Genomic DNA, 15722 nt, shown 5'->3' with positions numbered 1-15722 from the left:
ATTGTTTAATCAATAATACTGAGTTTGTTTACTGGACCGTTTATGCCTCAGTTATACCAAAATAATTAAGCATTCAACTTATCACAACTGTATAATAAATAAACTACATACTAGAATATCACAACCAGTGACTGTAGAAAACATTGATCACAGCAGATTAGCACCACTTCGTTTTAGCTCTCAATTAACGCCTCACCTCTCCATTTCATACAGGGTGCTCTGAGCACATAATCTATATGTTGTGCTTATGCAACTGCACTAGTGGAGTGTGCGCTGTTGGTCACCGTGTGTGGACATCATCCATGTATTGCACCTTGTCCAGTGACCTAGGACATAACACAAGAGCACACAGGCACTTCAAAGGGTTTGAAACGTAACATCGCAACAGAGAGAAACTTCACAAATTCTCACTTATTAAGTTTGTGTGTTTACATCTTCACTTTTAAGCCACTGAAGCTACATCAGCCTGTCTGCTGTGGAAACATCCAAATAAGATTTCAAAGGGTGCAGCTCCTCTCACAGCAGCACACGAGCCTTCATCAGTCCTTCAGTACTGGTCTTTATTGGAAAAGTGGCACGCATCATCATCATCATCATCACTAATGACTGACAGTAACACTGGTCCTGCTGACACACACCCACGCACACACACACCCACACACACAGCTCTACAGTTTGTCCTATGTAGGAAAAAAGATAATGGTATGAGGAAGAGGAACGGCATCATGGGAAACGTAGGAATAAAAAAGTGTTTTATTTAAAAAAAAAAAAAAAAAAACAATCTTGGGGCTTCTGGTGCTTAAAAGAAGTCGAGGTCGTCCGGAGCGTCGAGGTCTCTGTACTCGATGATGGAGCGAGGGTCGCCTCGCATGCCCCTGCAAACAAACACACACACAGTGAGATAACTGATGTGATTCATACACTCCACTGTGTTGTCGTCACGGCGCATGTTCTTTACCTGCTGTTTCGCTGTTTCCCAGAAAACCCCCCGCCGCCTCCTAAATGACCTCTGAAGTTGTCATAGTTACCCCGCCCAGCTCCAAACTGGTTTGGTGGATGGTGGAGTGCACCGCCTAAAACACCCACACACACATACACCTTAAACGACTGCATCACTGCACTGAAAAAGCAAAGCTGAGGTTTTTTCATTTTAAATACTTAATTAAAATCTATTATGTTTGTGTTTATATACACCTGGGAAACCGGGCATGGGTGGTCTGACTCCAGGCGGATATCCCAGAAGGCTCTGCTGCTGCGGCGACTGTCCGGGAAATCCTGGTAAACCCGGAGGAGCGGCTAAAGGCGGAGAGAAGGAAACACATCAGAAAAGAAAAAAAAGTAACGTGAATAGAAGGCAAAACAGAGTCCCAGGGGCACAACCTGGTGAAGGCGGTGGGAGGGGCTTGTTCTCAGGCAGGGCAGGTCTTTTAGCGTCCAACAAGAAGTTGTTGAAGAACTCAACCTCCTGCCGGACACCGGTGACCTTCTCGCCGTGCTTGTTGAGAATGTGTTTGCGCACAAACTCGGGAGCCTTGAACTTCTTCCCGCTCAGAGGACACAGCCACTTGTCTTTGCTGAGCTCCTGAGTGTTGGAGGACAGGAACTTCTCCACCTGCACAGGTGAGACACACAGAGGAGGGAGGAGAGCTCGTCATTGGGACAACTGTTTACACTCACATGTACACACTGTGTTTATGGTGGTTTCTATGAAAAGGTCGTACGCTGTTAAAAGGTCATTCCTTCTATAGCTGCAAATCTCTATTGTTTCTTTTAATTTCTGAAATGCCAAATGAATTATGAATACAATCCTGAATTAACGACACTTAAAGTGGAGATATACACGCCGACAATACAATGTTTAATTTTATTTTGACAGCAAAAAAATAAATAATAATAATAATAAAAAGGTAACATTGCATGTGTTTTTCTTGTTTTAATGAGTAATTATGAGAATTTACTTCCTTCTTCCAAAACATTTTCTTGTAGTTGATGAGGAATAATTAAGAAAACAAAATTAGAACTTGTAAAATCAAAGACAAGACTTGATCTGAATCGTTTTGTGATAAGCTGCAGCTCAGGAGGTCGTCTAATAATCTCAAAGTCAGTAGTTGGATAATATGAAGGGCTTTTATTGTGAAAGGAACAGGAAGTAGCACTTTTTTCTTTTTCTTTTGCACATGTGGGACACATCTGTTGGCGGGCGGTGTGTCGTACCTCTTGTTCCGGGTCTTTCTTCCCCAGCCTGGTCGCTTCTTCCTCACTCAGAGTCTCAGAGGGCGAGAGCAGCGGAGCCAGGCGCTCCTCGCACATCCGCTGGTGTTCACTCACTGTCCAATCAGAGCACAGCAACACTAACGTCAACTTTGCAGACGTGTATTTGGAGCTGTAGTTCGAAGTGTTTTGAGATTAAATAAACTAAAAACACGTTGTGATGTGTTCGAGTTACAGATCATCATACCGCGAAATTTTCCATAAAGGTTCCAAGGCTGCTGTGACAAACCAGGTAAGTGTGTCTTATTCACAGGTGAGAAGGACTTTATGCGTCTCTGGTTTCTAGGAAACCACGTCCTGTTTTCCTAGAAATATACCATGAACGGCTGATCTGCAGTGTATGCGCGTGCGTACCCTCAGTTGCGGTGATCTTGCCCACAGGCAGGGGTCCTCGAACGTGGATCAGCCCGCAGCGGTGTGGCATCTCATCCTCGGCGGGATACTCACAGAAATTATAATAATCAACAGAGTGAACCAGACGCAGGTAGAGCAGCAGGCGGTCCAGCACCTGTACACACACACACGCACGTGTAAATACACGCTTACATGAAGCAGACAGCGCCTGATCTACATGAAGCTCCTCCCACCTTCAGTAGCTTATCATCTGTCTCCAAGGTGACGTCAGAGGAGGCAGGGTCCTTGGCGTCACCAGCGTCATCGGTGTTGCACCCAGAGGCGCCGATGAGCTCCTCCTCCTCTGCGCTGACTTCCTCTATCAGGTAATCTGTGATGTTCTTCAGGATGGGGTTGGTCTCCATCTACACACACACAGAGGAATGATGTCAGTCCTGAGGGGGTTATGGGTAATGCAGTGCCCAGATAGTGTTTGACTGACTGGTGCTTCTGACTCTGAACCCTTGAGCCTGAACATATTTAAAGTCCGCACCTGTCCGGTCCACAGCTCCCCTCTCTGGTCCAGGCTGTGGACGAGTCGGGCCGACAGTCGGATGTCGTTCCTCACCACCGGCTTGTGGTGCGTCAGACCGTTGACGCTGCGAACCCGCCGGCACAGATCTCTGTTCACCACCGGAGCGAGTTCACAGTCTCTGAGCTGCAGACAGCATAGAGGAGGTTATAATCACCCATGACACACCAGTGTGTGTGTGTGTGTGTGTGTGTGTGTGTGTGTGTGTGTGTGTGTGTGTGTGTGTGTACCCGGATGTTCTGCAGGTTCCAGCACGTCTCCTTGATGTTCACGCTGCGGTCAAAGGTCACCCAGCAGCGCCTGAAGAACCTGAAGCACAAATATTTACTGAAGCTCAGTTTAAAGAGCAACGCTTCCAAATCCATGCTTTTAAAACCGCTCGATAAAAAAAAGAAGCGTGGTGCGGGGCAGTTCTTAGATAAAGCGCCTTAAACACGTGAATACGTCTCGATCCATAGGCAACGCAGTGTTGAGTGGTGAAACTGTATTGTTGTTCATATTCATGCTAGAAAATGCTAATTTTACTGGAGAAATAATTAAAATTGGTGCTTTCAGGACAAAACTTCATGTGATTCCTGAACTATAGTAACAGCGTCGTCCTGCTTAGAGAAGAATATCGTTTTTCTTTGGAGGACGCCGCTAAAGACCTGACTTCCTGTATAAATGCAAACGGCAAGTGAAATGACGCTTTCTAGGAACGTTTTACTGAAGGACAACAGATTATAAACTTGCATGTTTCATGCATTGATAAGAATACACGGTGTTTGATGTCCTATCTTATATACATATATATATATATGTCTGGTTTATTTATAAACAACTAAACAATCTGCTACACTTTACATATCAGTCCTTTAATGGCAGATGAAGCTGGGAGGAGCTGATGCAGGTGTCGCGACTGCACTTTTTTGTTCTCACCTCCTCTCGGGCTGAGGGTCCGACAGCGCCACCCGCAGGAAGCCTGAGTATCTGTGACACAGCTGCAAACACATGAAGGAGGTTAGCAGAGAGCCAGGTGATGTGCACAGGTGTGTTCTAACTTGAACCTCCTAAGACCCGAACTCTTCCATGACATGCATTTTTAATTCCTCTTTGATATCTGGGCACATTGGGACCTGATGAATGTAAAAACAAAGAATTACCAGATTTTCTTTTTACCTGATTTTTGTTTCTAAGAACAATAAGAGCCACGTATGAGGATATACGTTTAAAATTTCAATAGAACAGTGGCAGTATAAAGTCCTCGTAAGTGGATATCAGGCCCTTGTAGAGCAAAATTGAGTATTTTAGTCTAAATAACCCAAAATGTGATGTTCACATATGTGTAAGTCAAAATCACAGCTTTCAGCTTCAACACCACAAACAAAGAAAGTTTCTGAGCTAAAAAAAATGTTCTGGGTAAAAATGATATTTTACTTCGAACTATTTATAAGTTAAATAATAAATAAACCAGTTCATGGTGCAGTATTTCATAGTTCTGCACAGTTTTGTTTTAAATGGTCAGATTTCTCCCAGGGAGCATGAACACATTGCAGAGCTGGTTCATTAAAAACAGCCTAATTTTTCTTGCTGAATTCCGACTATAATTAAAAACCTTCCTCCTTTGTTGGTTTGTCATTATTTACTTGTCCAAACTTATTTTAATAACGTCCTACTCTCTGGAGGGAGGAGCCTAAACAGTGCCAACCTATAGGTTTGAAAAATGAGCTGCAGTTCCTCAAATGTTAGTCTGAGTTTAGCAACAACTGCTTCACCCTGTAAAGGCATGTTTTCTTACAGCTGTGATCTCATCCTTGGACACCTCTGGCGGGATGCTCCTGATGAATAGGGAGGTGGTGAGGTGGAGGGGGCGGGGCTTGGGTGGAGCCTCCTTCTCCCTCTCTTTCCCTCGCTCTTTACGACGCTCTGAAACAAACCAGCAAAACACTTCAGACTGAAGTCTGAGAAGTGTTTCAACATTTCAGAGTTCAAAAAAAGAGTTTAAAATAAATACCATCCTCTCCGTCATCCTCCTCTTCCTCCTTCTCCTCGTCCTCATCCTTCTCTCCATCAGAGTGGGAGGAGTCAGAGTCGGAGGCACTGCCCTCGCCGCTGTCAGCAGAGAGGCTGCGTTTCCTCTTCCTGCCCTGAGAGAAAGAGGAGGGATTAACAATGCGATGTAACATTAAGGACCATCAGCATCAGCGACAAAAGACAAACGACTCACTTTCTTGGTCTTCTTGTCTTCTTCCTCATCTTCTTCTTCTTTCTTCTCCTCTTCCTCCTCCTCCTCCTCCTCGTCGTCGTCCTTCTCCTTCTTCCCGTTACGCTTGGCGTCGGCTGAGTCCTGAAAGAGGAAAGAAAATAGGATGGTTAAGGTCAGTCTGAACGCCGTTGTGTGTCAGGATGTGATTATTTAACGTAACACTGAACAGACTGTCACTCAACCCGTGACCTGTTTCTTCTCTACAGTAGTTAATAATTCAATAAGTCATGTGACCCAGACAGGAAGAGACTGGGTCCAGTTCAGTAAACTGAGGATCAATGTTCCCTCTAATTTTTCACGTGTCTGAGCGAACACACAAACTCCCTGAGCGTCCCTTGGACCACTGTGAGCAACAGCAGACGTGTGCACTGTGGTCACGCCAGCATCGAATCCATCCAAGTTACTTGGTTTATTAAAATAATCTAATTACAACATTTACATTAGACTACTTTTAATTAACTGCTTTAGCCCACTTACAATGAAAATTTAAAAAGATCTTGTTCATGACCTGTAGCATGTTAACACTATTGGAAGTAAAAATAACTTGAACTCCAATTTTGAAAACACAACTTTTACAGCTCTGACTTGTATCATGAGTCTGAGTCTGGGAGAGAGTCTGTAACTCTGTCTGCAAAATACAGTAAATAAAGACCAATGTTGAGCAATTAATTATATAGTTACTTCTTCAAAAAAGTAGCTGAGTTTTGCAAATAACAACAATAACAATAAGTTTTTTGCAGCTGTTTAACTAAAAAAGCAGCCAAGGCGTTTTTTAAATAAACATTTCAAACTATTTACAGAATAATCAGCTGTTCTGCATCAAATCTGATGCCACACAAATTGTTTGTGCCGCTCCAAAAAATAATTTCTGTCCACTATGAGATGAAGGAGAACAACAGCCTGATACCTGCAGGCCTGACAACAGGAGCTGTATCACTGCTGTAACACCTGTAACATTCAGCAGTCGCCTCATTGTTCTGACACACACAACAAAACTATTGACTACACTACACACTAACTACACAAGATTTGCGCTAAACGTCTCAAATCTCTCACATCTCAAAGCACCGCCGTCACTCCTAAAACTTCCCCCGTTTCTTAACAACTAGATGCCACGTTGCCATATCAATTTTTGATTGGTCGACATGGTACATTTTTCCACCAATAGGAAAGGGTGGGTTTTGTTTTTGTTTTTGCTCACACGCTTTCCAGCGTTTTCCTTATAAAACGCTGTTTTTACCGTTTCTCCCGCAGTAAATATAAACAACGACAGTATTCAGGAAGAAAAACAAACATTGCAGATATTTTATCATAACTCTGGTTTTACGTGGCCGATCAACACAATTTAAAAACTGGTATAAAGTCCAAACTGTTTCCGTCTATTGTTCCGTCTGTCCTGCTCACATCTCCAATGGTTGTTCACGTTGTCATTAACGTGGCTTCACTCCACATCAGCCGCTTTGCTAAAACACCAGTGTCGGCACATAAGGACGCTGTCATAACCTGTCGACCACGTTGATTAGCTGCGTATATACGAATGTGAATCGCATTATTGGCTGGACTATGGGATAAGGTGGCATCGTTCTAATCCCATACAGGAGCAGCCAGTCACTCACTGACTAACACTGCAAAACAGAATTGTTAACGTTTTAATTTTAATTTCAATTCAGGTTAGATTTTTTTTGTGCGCAGAGACCGTGCCAGCAGTGCGCACGCGCGCAGCTTAGAGGGAACAATGCTGAGGATATTCGAAGACGTCACCTTCTCTGTGTCTTTGTTATCGCCCGCGTCACCGCTCGCCGTCTCCTTCGTCTGAGTTACAGTCGCCTCTGAGCTGGTCTGACCACCCACGCTTCCTCCGCTGGGATCTGCCTGACTCTTCTCGCCTACACCTCCTCCTCCGCTCGCATCTCCACCGGCTCCTGCTGCATTCACCTGAACCTCGAGGACCTGCAGGTCAAAATCGGTTCCTCCCTCCATCTTTATCACAGCTGCACAGAGACACACAGGTTAAAGACTTTATTACACACAAACCCCGTCTCACTTCACTTCCTGTCCAGTTTACCTGCATCGAGGAGTTTAATGATGGCAGGGGCGTGGTCCATGTCGAGCGATACGTTGTCCAGCCAGTTGTTGTCCATGAGGAAGAGGAAGACGCCGAGTCGGGTTTTGAGGGCGGCCAGAGACTCTGCCTTCCTCGTGGCGATGTCATCGGGGTGGTACTTGGAGCGGAACCACTCCTGCTCTTTGTGCTGGAGGAAGAAGTCCTGCAGCTGCTGCCGCCTGAAGTCCAGCTTGTACTGGTTGTAGCGCTTCACGGACTCCGTCTCGTCCACGCTGTCCTCCATGTTCAACAGGAACTCCTGCAAACGCATCACAGACGTGATGTCATAACCTCGCCAAACAGACGCTTTGATGCCTCCTTATTTTTTTAAATCAGAGACCCACCTTAAAGCTCCTCATGGTAGGAGGACCGGGAGGAGGGAGGTCTGGATCCACCATCCCCAACCTGAGACACAAAACTCAGGTAATAAATAATCCAGGTGAAAACTGTTGGAGCCACTAGGGGGCAGAAATGATTCTGACTGAGCTCACCTGCCCTGCAGAGGGTGGCCTCCATGATGTGGGTGAAGGTGAGGAAAATCTGGGTGCCAGCCCTGAGGCCCCGCCCCTGGAAATGGAGCCCCGCCGCCTCCGTATGGCAGGTCGTAGCGGTACGGCTCCCCCCTGTGGTCGTCCCTGAGGGTGAAACGAGAATTATTAACCACAGCAGGAACACGGAGCAGAACCTGAAGTCTGCAGCTGCTTCTCTCACACAGGCCTCACCATTCTCTCCTCATGCGTTTGTGCTGAGGGCTGATGTGTCTGGGCGGAGAAAACCTCTCTCTGCGGCCGCGGTCATAGTCCCGCCTCCGCTCGCGGCCACGGTCCCAGTCCCTGAAACAAACAGAGAGCTGACATCACACAGTGGACAAACCTGTCGGGATGAAGTCGGCGACTTTCTTCAGCCATAATAAATCCTGACGACTCAGTTTCCAATAACATGTCTCATTCATACGCTGATGTTAGGACAGATGTTTACAGCTGGATAACAAACTGTATGAACTCTGAAACAAATGTGTCAGATGTGATTAGGGATAAGTACGGCGTGCATAAAGAATACAGCTGTGTGGGAAACTTTTCAATGTTAAACAAAGGACCACATCACTGCACTACTACATCTATGCCACTAGATGGCAGCAGCTGCCTCTCTGTGACAGCAGCTCTGCAGCAGTTTGATGCAGTAAATGAGCCTCTGTAGGTTTAGGCTGAACTCTGACTGTCAGATGCGTCGGCTCGTCAGATCTTTCTCTCCGGATTAAAAACGAATAACTTAACGATCGGAATGGTCACCAGCTCCCACCTGTCGGGCCAGTCGTCTCTCCTCCTCTCCTCGCGCTCTCGTGACCTTTCCATGTCGCTGCGTTCCCGCCTGAACTTGTCCCGCCTCCTCCGATCCAAATCGTCATCGCTGTCTCCCATCGGTCTAAAGGAGCAAACAGATATTGACATCAGGGATTCTTTCTGCATCATTCAGCAACTTTAAATCACCAAGTATGAAGGTGTTTAAATAAATAATTGTTCAAACTGTCAAAATAAACCTTAAATAAATTCAGAGAATTATGAGAGTTTAGTTAATTAATGCACATTAAGAGGCTCTGTGAGGCTGAAGGTGGCGACTGAAAAACCTGTAAATTCAATAAATTTACACCAACGCAGGACCAAGAGAAGCACAAATCTCCCACACTAGATTGACTCCCATCACCTCCTGCCTGCAGGTTTAACGCTCTAAGCGCCTAAACCCACACTGACTCCTTAAGGTGTGTGAAATCCTCTCAGGGGTGTAGCCTAATACCTTCTGCTGAAGGTAATAAACGCACTTAATGTCCTAAACCATCGCCACTCAGAGGAACTGTGTTTTATTTTTCACATCAGAAATGAAGATTTTTGATCTACTTTAATGTCATCTGCTGTGACGGTTCCTGACTGTGTTTATCAGCGAGGAAAGTCTGTCCAGAAGCCGGAAATTAGGGGAAAAATAACTATAGGTGATGGGAAGTGGGCGGGACCCATGGTAAACTTTCAGGTGAGTGAGTGAAAAGTGAGCTCTACCAATAACGGTAAAGAATCCAGCTGATTGTCATGTAACATAGTAGTGAGTGTAATTATAACCACGTTATATGTCAATCAACAGTTCTTCACTCGGATTGGTGGTCACCTCAGTCTCTCACAGCTATTCCTTTAAAGTCGAATGAGGTTGTTGAATGTCACTTTGTGTTTCCAATATTTGCATTAATTTTCTTTCACACCAGATGTGAACGCTGCATTGAAGCAGAAAATATTTTGATTCTATTTTGCTTAATTGTATTTAATGATCCAGTTTAGTCTCTTGACTTTGGCCACCACTCATCGACTCTGTATTAGACCCTCAACCATATTCTGAATCTCCAGCAAAGCACTGGACAGACTCCATCATATCCACAACTCCGCTGTCATAAGAAGACAAGACGCTTCACCCGTTGCCTGCTGGTGGTGGTCAGAGGGCCCGGTGGCGCCAGTGTTTGGCAGCCTCGCCTCTGTCAATGTGCCCCAGGGCGGCTGTAGCTACAATGTAGCTTACCATGAATGGGTGTACACTAGATGTGTAAAGCGCTTTGGGGTCCTTAGGGACTAAATAAAGCGCTATACAAATACAGGCCATTTTCCATTTATAAATATTAATTCAAACTCCGCTTCTGCGCTGATATGTTTACTTCACTCACTGACGTGCTTTTCATGCAATTCACGTTGTGTAGAATTCTAAGAGGTTCAATGTTTAATGTTCTTACTTTAGCTTCAGGTTTTACAAATTTTCCTGAGACGTGCAGGAGATCTTGAATGAGAAACCACAGAGCCTGACCGGTCTGTTGCTCTCACAGAAAGACTGAGATAGGAAAATCAACATTACTGAGGAAATAAACATCCTTAGCTGAAACGCCCCTCTGCTTAACAATCATTCTTATGCCCTCTTCCACTTCTGCTAATATAAAAGCACATAAGCAGCAGTGTGTATCAGCTTAAACATCGCTGCTCTTTCACAGTTTATCTTGAAATATTTATTATAAACTCTGTTTGTTTATGTGACTCCTCACTGATACATTGGCTGCTAATTAGCCTGCTAGCTCCTGTCCTTGAGTTCTTTAAAAGCTTTTAATTTAAGGACAGGCTCGTCGCAAACTCCCGGCAGCCCCAGATCGTTAGGAGACGCAAATATTAAGGGTTTAAAAGTTTTCACTAAGACAAATCAAACGCTACCATTAGCAGCATATAGCATTTCATAGCTAACGAAGCTAACAGCTGCTAATTAGCTCGTTAGCACGGAGCCAGATGAACCTGTTCACAGAGATGTATCCCTCCGCTTCGGCCCCGCTACTTTATCTGTGCGTATTTTTGAGTTTAAGGTGTTTTTCTTACCTGAGATTTGTTGTTTTAAACTCAGAAACAAGCCCGTCACAGCTACCAGCAGCCGCACAGTTATCCCGCCGCCAGCTCCAAGAGCACAATGATCCAACGACAATTCCGCTTCCTGTCACTACCGCTCGTCTGTCCAATGACAATGCGCCGCCTCGAGGTCAGACTGGGTAAATACACACACTCGTTGAAATAAAGGGGTCGTGGCGTTTTATCTTCACTTCTAGGAAGCTGAGAACTCTTCTTTGTTTTCCGCGAGAATTGTATTTGGCCAGCTGTGCCATTGAACTTCAGTTAAAATTTTAACAGCACAAAATTTAAAGTTTTTTAAATACTCCAACATTATGACATTTTCTGCTTTCCTGCAACATGTCACCCCTTTCTATCCAAATCTCCAAGAACCTCACTGAGATCAACTGAGTTTAAGAGATAATAAATATGTGAAAACATTTTCACCTCTTCTAATTCGTGAATGACGATCAGGTTAGGGTTGATTGTTTTACTTAGCAGAGTTTGTCAATTCCTCTCTATTGTCCCATCACAGCATGTTTTTTTTTAAAATTTCAAAATTAAAACAACAATCCTAATAATAATTAGAGACATCAGTATAAAAATCTAAGCTGCCAAACTACCAGATGTGTGTAAAACAAACCATCAGGCCTGATGGATGACATCCCAACCCAAGTTTGAGTCACGTGAACATTGACTGTGATGATAAAATGAAAAAACAGCTCGTCATTGTTTCCATCAGCGAGTAAAAGACACTCTGATGCCGGTCACGCTGCCATGATGTGAACTTATTTACAGCACACAGACAGATAGATCTGGTAAATAGATACACAAACATATGTGTACTAGAAACACATGTATACAATAGCACAGGAGACAATAAAGTGAAATAAAAGTCAACATTTTACTGCCACGTTGATCAAGCAGACAGAGCTCTGAAGTCTTTTTAAATGAGAAATCAAATATAATGCATTCTAGTGAATGTGTAATGCAACTCATATACCTTTTCTCTGTCTTTAAAGTGATGATAAAAACATATTTAATGCAAAAAAAATATCATGAGCATCCAAACATCTTAGATCATAAATCCAGACATCACTTTTATAGTGTAGCTTTGAGCGGAGGATTTCTCAGTGTGATCAAAATCTGTTGTCTCTCCTTCCTGTTTCTTCCTCAGCTATTTAGCTCTCATCTCTAATGAGAGGGAGGAAGAGGAGTCGGGGATGTGCAAACTGAGAAATGAGGACTTATAAACAGGTCATAACAGCATTTCACTGTTCAGTCGACTCCTGTAGATGATGCCTCACATACTCTGCACTGTTGAACAAAAGCAACAATGGCTTCTGATCAGATCTATAAAGTTTTATTTTAGTCGTTCACATTGGGCAAATGTAGCCTTATGTCACTCTTTTGTGTTTTATTTAGCTTTTTACTCAGTTTTCAAAGTAATATTATTTAGAGTTCTACTTATTTATCTTCAGGTTCTTTTAAAGTGATTTCTATCATATTCTAATACTGATTCTCCACTAGTTTGTTTAAAGTTTCTCTGGAGTGTTTCTTCTCCAAAGTGACACAAATCCTTTTGGTTTGCCAAATCAAACATGTTTAGTTTCATGTGCTAAACACGTGTAGCTGTGGCGACCCCTTCTGACAGTAAAAGAGCTTCTTCTACTCTGGTTTTCTTTTTAAATAGTCTTTACTGTTGTTGCTTTGGGGAGTGATGAAGTATATCTTAGTGTATATGTGTTACACATAACAGAGCTCACTGATGGAGGTGCTGACATCTGAATGAGGAGACATCTGGGACAGTTTGTGTCCTTGCTCGGCAGGAGGCTTACTCCGTTCTCCTTTACAGTTTCTGTAGATTAAAAAACCACCAGGAGCAGCAGTGACAACAACAAGCAGCACAAGAAAAAGTGATAGTGCAGCAGATTTAGTATGGCCTCCTCTGTGCTCGCTCTGTCCTCCTGGTGAACCTGCAGGTGACAAACAGGTCTAATTGACATCGTGATGAAAAAATAGAAATGTTTCTCTTTCACATTGTTAAGGTTCAAAATTGAGGAAGGAGAGTACAAACCACCCATGGTCCAGAAGCTCTTGGTCAAACAATGATTTTAATGACTACACACGTGTGGGAAGAACAGCTCCGTTTCCAGACAAGAACTGGTCTTCAACTTCCTCAAAGCATACACAGATTTTTATAGCATCAGGGTTTGATTTACTGACGCCCCCTTCATGCGTCACAGACAGGATATATACACATACGTCAATATCAAAACCACAACGACTTTTGACACAATTTGAAAGAACAATTGTCTTCTATCTTCATAACAGGTGCTTCCTGTCACTGCCGGATGCTCGCTTGTCATCTTGACACCTCAGCAGCAGTTCTGCGACAAACTGCTCTTTTTGCAACCCCAAGCAAAACATAATTAAACTTTTACCTATAAATGATTCTCTCTAACTGAGTGTGTGTGTGTCTGTGTGCTAACCACAATTGCACCCTGTTTCACCTCGCCGACTAGCTCCTGACCCCTAACCAGACAGAGGCAGAAGCCACACTCAGATATGTAACAACTGAAACTATATATGTGTCATCTACTAAATAAATGTTTTAATCAAGAACCCCTACTAAAAGCTTAATACAAGAATATGAACATATAAAAGATATTAAAATAAACTGATATAAGTGTTTTGTAAGCATGTATTGCAATTCCTTCTATGTTCTAGTTTTCCCTCAGCATGGATCATCTAGACACTCTCACTAGTGAAGCTTTAGACCATTAATGAACCTGAACATCAACTCAAATAAGCACAGATATGCAATATGTATAAAATAGTTATAACTGCACCTGGAATACAAAATTAATATAATAACTTGTATGCATAAACATCTTAAGGCCATCTTAAAGCTATCTGTTACATTGTTAAAGCAATGATCAATTTGAATAACCTAGTAATTCAAATGGCCTCGTCTGGCCTGCTGCTCAAAATAACCTAAGACTGGTTTCACTTCTGCAAACTCTCTGCAAGCCTGTTTCCTGTCAGCCTGTGACTTAGTCTTTCTGAAAGACACACACTGTTCAACCTCTGAATGCAATATAAACTACAGATTATATTATTAATGCAATGGTGATGATGATTATTCTTTAACAATAGCAGTAAAATAATTTCCCTGCTCCACAACATTAACCACCAGGAAGAAGTTGAGCCTTCAAGGTGATGTTGTTTAGAAGCTGAGCTTCTTGTTTGTCTTTGCATCTGCAGCAGATGGCCCCGCCCCTCCCTGAGCTGCTGGAGGTTTCTTCCTGTTAAAAGGGAGTTTTTCCTTCCCACTGTCGCCAAAGTGCTTGCTCGTAGGGGGTCATATGATTGTTGGGTTTTTCTCTGTATGTATTATTGTAGTGTCTACCTTACAATATAAAGCACCTTGAAGTGACTGTTGTTGTGATTTGGTGCTTTAGAAATAAATTGAATTGGCAGTTTAGTGACCAAATAAAATGTCGATCAAATATTGCTGGCTAAAAACAAAGTGAACAACAACAAAAACAGGTCCTCTTAAAAATAACATACAAAAAAACCAAAAACCAAAAAATAAGTGAAACGTCCAAGTTAAACATTAGCCACCTACATATTCACAAGATTATGTGAATATGTAACACAGGGGTAAGAGAGGCGATGGCTGCAATAGATCAGATTGGTTAAGTTTACGGCACAACAAATGAAACAGAATTTAGATATACACAAATCTAAAAGAACCAGGAAGTCAACGTTTTTTTGTGCAAGTATAAAGAAAGAGCCGAGATGCATCAATAACAGTATACACTACATCTTGTCAAAGCTGATAATTGGCGTCTGTCTTGTGTCAGTGACGTAAAAGACGGATTTAATGCGACATGACCATCAAACAGCAGTCGCTTTCTAAAACATCAGATATGTATCGGATTCAGTACCACATACGAAAGTGACCCAGATGGATTTGAAAATATCGGATTTGTGCCGTTCACACTGTCACACCATGATCGGATATGGGTCGCATAGGGTAAAAAAAATTGGATTTGATGCGCTTTCGCCTGCAGTGTGAACGTAGCCTTAGACTCAACCAACAGAGGATCATGTACGTGTAGCAGTTTCTGACAGCCAATGAAATTACAACATAATACGACATGACAAAGAAGATACATTTTAGGGTTCAACGTAATCAAAAATCACAAGTTCTAATTTAGTCTGATTGAACTGTTGCCTTTTCTTCGACAGTTTAAAGTGCATTCTTAGTTTTCGTCAGCTGAGGTTAAAGCTCCACAACGTCTGAACTTCTTTTATATATAGAGAACCTGGAGCTGAGGGTTAAAATGAGGAAGTGTAGCTGGCACTGTGCAAATGATGCATTTGGCTTAAGCTTCTTAGAAGTATTCTTGGTTTATTCCAAGTGTTTCTCTTTTCCCTCATGCTTTATTGGTCTTCTCTTTGCTCACCTTTTTGGACTTTGTTGTTAATGACTTTCCCCAGCCTGAAATAAATAGCTCGCTTTTTTTTTAAACTGAATTCTGCCTTACATTTAGTTCCTCTCATTCCATACAATATCCTGCTAGCACTTATTTACTCATTACTTTTCAGTCACGCTTCCCTGGCAATATACTAACAAAAATATCACAGCAGCAGAAATACTTTTATTATGTGAGGGTGTGTTTTTAGTCTTACTCACACCATGAATGTTAAATAGATAGATCCTCTTCCTTCTGACATCAGCACCAACAGCTGCAGCAACAGTTCCACCGCTGG

At 42.9% G+C, this 15722-nt stretch overlaps 1 protein-coding gene across 1 annotated transcript; it reads right to left on the bottom strand.

Moving 5' to 3' along the window:
- Positions 1 to 539: 539 nt before the first annotated feature.
- Positions 540 to 11067, bottom strand: LOC146712805 (serrate RNA effector molecule homolog). Its single transcript, XM_085443816.1, has 20 exons — positions 10935 to 11067; positions 8845 to 8967; positions 8268 to 8378; positions 8037 to 8180; positions 7890 to 7950; positions 7507 to 7804; positions 7203 to 7432; positions 5403 to 5522; positions 5190 to 5322; positions 4974 to 5101; positions 4115 to 4176; positions 3427 to 3505; positions 3158 to 3322; positions 2859 to 3029; positions 2626 to 2779; positions 2215 to 2327; positions 1381 to 1612; positions 1195 to 1296; positions 959 to 1073; positions 540 to 875 (listed from the first exon to the last, which is right to left on the bottom strand). Exons 2-20 carry the CDS (start codon positions 8961 to 8963, stop codon positions 800 to 802), a joined length of 2613 nt encoding a protein of 870 aa, XP_085299942.1. The 5' UTR covers positions 8964 to 8967; positions 10935 to 11067; the 3' UTR covers positions 540 to 799.
- Between the last annotated feature and the right edge of the window lie 4655 nt (positions 11068 to 15722).

The sequence above is a fragment of the Copadichromis virginalis genome, linkage group LG3 (genome assembly GCF_057382275.1).
Source record: "Copadichromis virginalis isolate Kocher_CV1m ecotype Utaka linkage group LG3, C_Virginalis_male_GT1.1, whole genome shotgun sequence".
In the NCBI taxonomy this organism is placed as follows: domain Eukaryota; kingdom Metazoa; phylum Chordata; class Actinopteri; order Cichliformes; family Cichlidae; genus Copadichromis; species Copadichromis virginalis.
The sequence above is the reverse complement of the archived record's forward strand: the minus strand, read 5'-3'. Positions and strand labels throughout refer to the sequence as shown.